Consider the following 3122-nt stretch of genomic DNA (forward strand, 5'->3'; position numbering starts at 1 on the left):
CACTAGTCATCTGTTTGCTCTGTATCCTTTCCATTTTTCAGCATTTCAGTCATAACCTTTATCAACAGATGCAATCAAAGATATTCTGAATGTCAGGAATTTTTGAAGGTAACAGTAACCTATTTCAGAGTTTAAGACATCCATTCAAAATATCCACTAAATCAGTTATTCACAATTCATTGTTTTCAATCATATTTAACCAGGCCCCTAAAATAACATTGGTAAGTTTCAACTGGAAGTCCTCCTAAAAAGACCATTTCTTCAAATAATGTAAGGATTTTAGCATTCTCTTCATATCCAGTTGTCCACGGATGGTGACCATTTAACATTTCTCACACAAGAGTTGAATTCCTCCCTGTCTAGTTTCCCTGCATTCACACACTAGCCTCCTCTATCCTGTTTCCTAACCTCTCTAAACTTTGTCTGTATACTATACTGCAGTCTACGTACATACACATTCTGTAATTTGTCAACAAAGGGAATATGAAGATATATTTACGATAGAAATCAGGTTTACTGAACTAACTTAGCTTTACATTTTCTGAAGAAATCAATGTAACACATAAGCAAATCTCATAGACACTAAAAAAAACAGGCTTATCCACATATGCATCACTAGAAGAAATGTTTAAGAAGGCTTTTAGTCTCATTTCTGATTTTAGCCTACTATACACTGTATACATAAAGTTTTAAACTCTGTAAGAGAAAATTGTTCTCCTCTTTTTTTTAAAAAAAAACCAACCACCACAATAGAGCATCATTGTTTCTTTAAGTCAGCAATTCCAGCACCAACTGCCCATCAGTTTAGCTTTTCTCTTCTGCTAATAAAGCATTCATCTGTCATCTACCAAGGCAGTATATGAACAAATGTATGAGAGCAAATATATCATGATCTTTTCTGTAAATACTTAAAAATATATTCCAGTCCCATACAAATGATTAGCACTTCCAGATTAACCATGCTGAAGTCAGAGTCAACAAGTACTATACCAGCAGCACTGCACGATTAAAAAAAAAGTCCCTCTGTAATATAACACATACAATAGCATCATCTACCTAGATAGAAACCAATACTTCCTTCTCAGTGTAATGAATGGGAACCAAATAATTTGGAAAAAGTAAAACCTGAGGTAATATAAAACACAAGTTAGGCTGTAACATCAAAGTTCACAGATTTAACCTTGCAAAAACTATAAGCAAACTTTACATCATAACAGGTAGAGCAGAGCTTGGTTTGTGCAACTTGCATCCTAAATCACACATACCGTATCAGCCAGGAGACCTGAGGTAAGGCTAGATCACTTTGATTCTCAACCCAGGAATTCACTCACATATCATAAAAGACTGACTGTAGGTCTTTCATCAGATAACTTAGTAAAAATAGAACGCGAAGCTGTTACATACCTGAGTTGAATACTGATAATCTTTGTTTCAGGCTTGTAGTAAAAAGTTGTATGAAAATTACTCTATCAACTTCACAAAATCTTGTATTTTTTTATTCTAATCAAAAGAACATTAAATGCCAAAAGACACTTACCACTATGACCCTCAAGAGTTTGATTCACAGAAAGATTGCTAGGAGCTGCAAGTCCCTTTATTTTTGCTTCATCTAAAAATAACAAAAATAGCTATAAAATATATTACTGTGTCTCAACCAATACTACAGCTCTAATCACCATGTACATAGATTAAATTATTCACCTAGAAGTATGTAAATTGTAACTGCAGGATGAATTTTCCACCCCTCAGTTCAATGCGTCTGCTATTCACATCATCCAAATTCATATACTCATTATGGTCTAGCAGTTTTTCAGGGAAAAAAAAAAAAACCACACAACAAAACAAACAAAAAGACCCACCACAACAACAACAACTATGACTATCACCTTTCATTACACACAGAAAAAGGTTTAAAAAAATTTGAAAATATATTAGATTTTACTTTTCTTGGAACATATTTATTTAAAAAAAATACACAGCTTTCTTTCTAAAATAATGAAGACAGTAGAGAACATTCAAACAAAATCAAGAAATAACGAAATAAGTTCCAAAATAAACTTGAAGCCTATACAAAAAGAACAAGAATGAAACGTATGCCCTAAAAAAAAGCAGCACTGAAGAAAACTTCAGTAGGTACAATAGGTAGACAAACTACACGTGTGCCATGTAAAGACAAGCTGGAGTAAAAAAGTGTTCAAAAGAAAGTAACAGCACATTTATGATTTATGCAAATATATAACTATCTATGTACAGATTTAAAACATATGCAATATTGTCAAGTAACTTGTGGAAGGAGTTAGGTTTTTAGAATTCTGAAGTGTGGTGGATTTTGCTGTTAAAAAAAACACAAAAAGTCTCATTTACCTGTCTGTGTTTCTAGTTTTAAAACTTTTAGTAGCCCATCCTCTCCACCACAGGCTATGAAACCTTGATCCTTATTCCAGGAAATACATCTTAATCGAACATTACCGGGAATTGCAATCTGAAAAAGAAATATTTTGTATCTCCATATAGTTGCAAGAATCATATTTTATTTTAAAATACTCTATTTGAACACGTCAAAGACATCTATGAGAGCACACAAGATAAGCATTTCTATCAACAGATCAGTACATGCAAGAAGAGACAGAAGACAAATAGAATTACAAGCTCTAGTCAAACTGTGCAACACAACACTTGAGAAAAGGGAAATCTAACATATGCAGTAAACAGTAGTAATAGGACATCTTCAAAGGTGTGCAGAGGTGCCATGAACAGCAAAACAGCTGAGGGGGATCACACAAGTGCACAGGGCTTTGCCAGGAGCTGGTCTCTCCCCCGGTCTCCCGGGGGAGCAGCTGCTTAGGAGACAGCCGAGGACCGAAGAAACGCCAAGCCCCAAACCCAGGACGAAAGGGAGCAGGCAGGACAGAGCAGGGCAGCAATCTGGGCAGGGACCGAGCCCGCGGCCGCACCACCAGCGCCAGCAGAGCCACAGGCAGGGGGAAGGGAGCCCCGAGGGTCCCCTCAGCGCCCCAAGGCCTCTGCGCTCCCAGTCCCGGGGAGTGGGGATGGGAGCGGGAACTCCGCGTGCCCCGAGAGCTGCCTGCCTCCCGCCGCCCACGACTTTCCTCCGTGCCCCA

At 37.4% G+C, this 3122-nt stretch overlaps 1 protein-coding gene across 1 annotated transcript in view; it reads right to left on the reverse strand.

Annotated features, from left to right (window-relative positions):
- The window catches only part of WDR35 (WD repeat domain 35), a 44824-nt gene extending 42297 nt beyond the window's left edge, over positions 1-2527 (reverse strand). Inside the window, exons 1-2 of the mRNA XM_010281923.1 lie at positions 2365-2527; positions 1538-1609 (exon numbers count right to left, since the gene is read on the reverse strand). Coding sequence (XP_010280225.1) covers positions 1538-1609; positions 2365-2527 — 235 coding nt within the window. The remainder of the gene's footprint in view (positions 1-1537; positions 1610-2364) is intronic.
- Between the last annotated feature and the right edge of the window lie 595 nt (positions 2528-3122).

This window comes from Phaethon lepturus, unplaced genomic scaffold, assembly GCF_000687285.1.
Source record: "Phaethon lepturus isolate BGI_N335 unplaced genomic scaffold, ASM68728v1 scaffold13882, whole genome shotgun sequence".
NCBI classification, from domain to species: Eukaryota; Metazoa; Chordata; class Aves; order Phaethontiformes; family Phaethontidae; genus Phaethon; species Phaethon lepturus.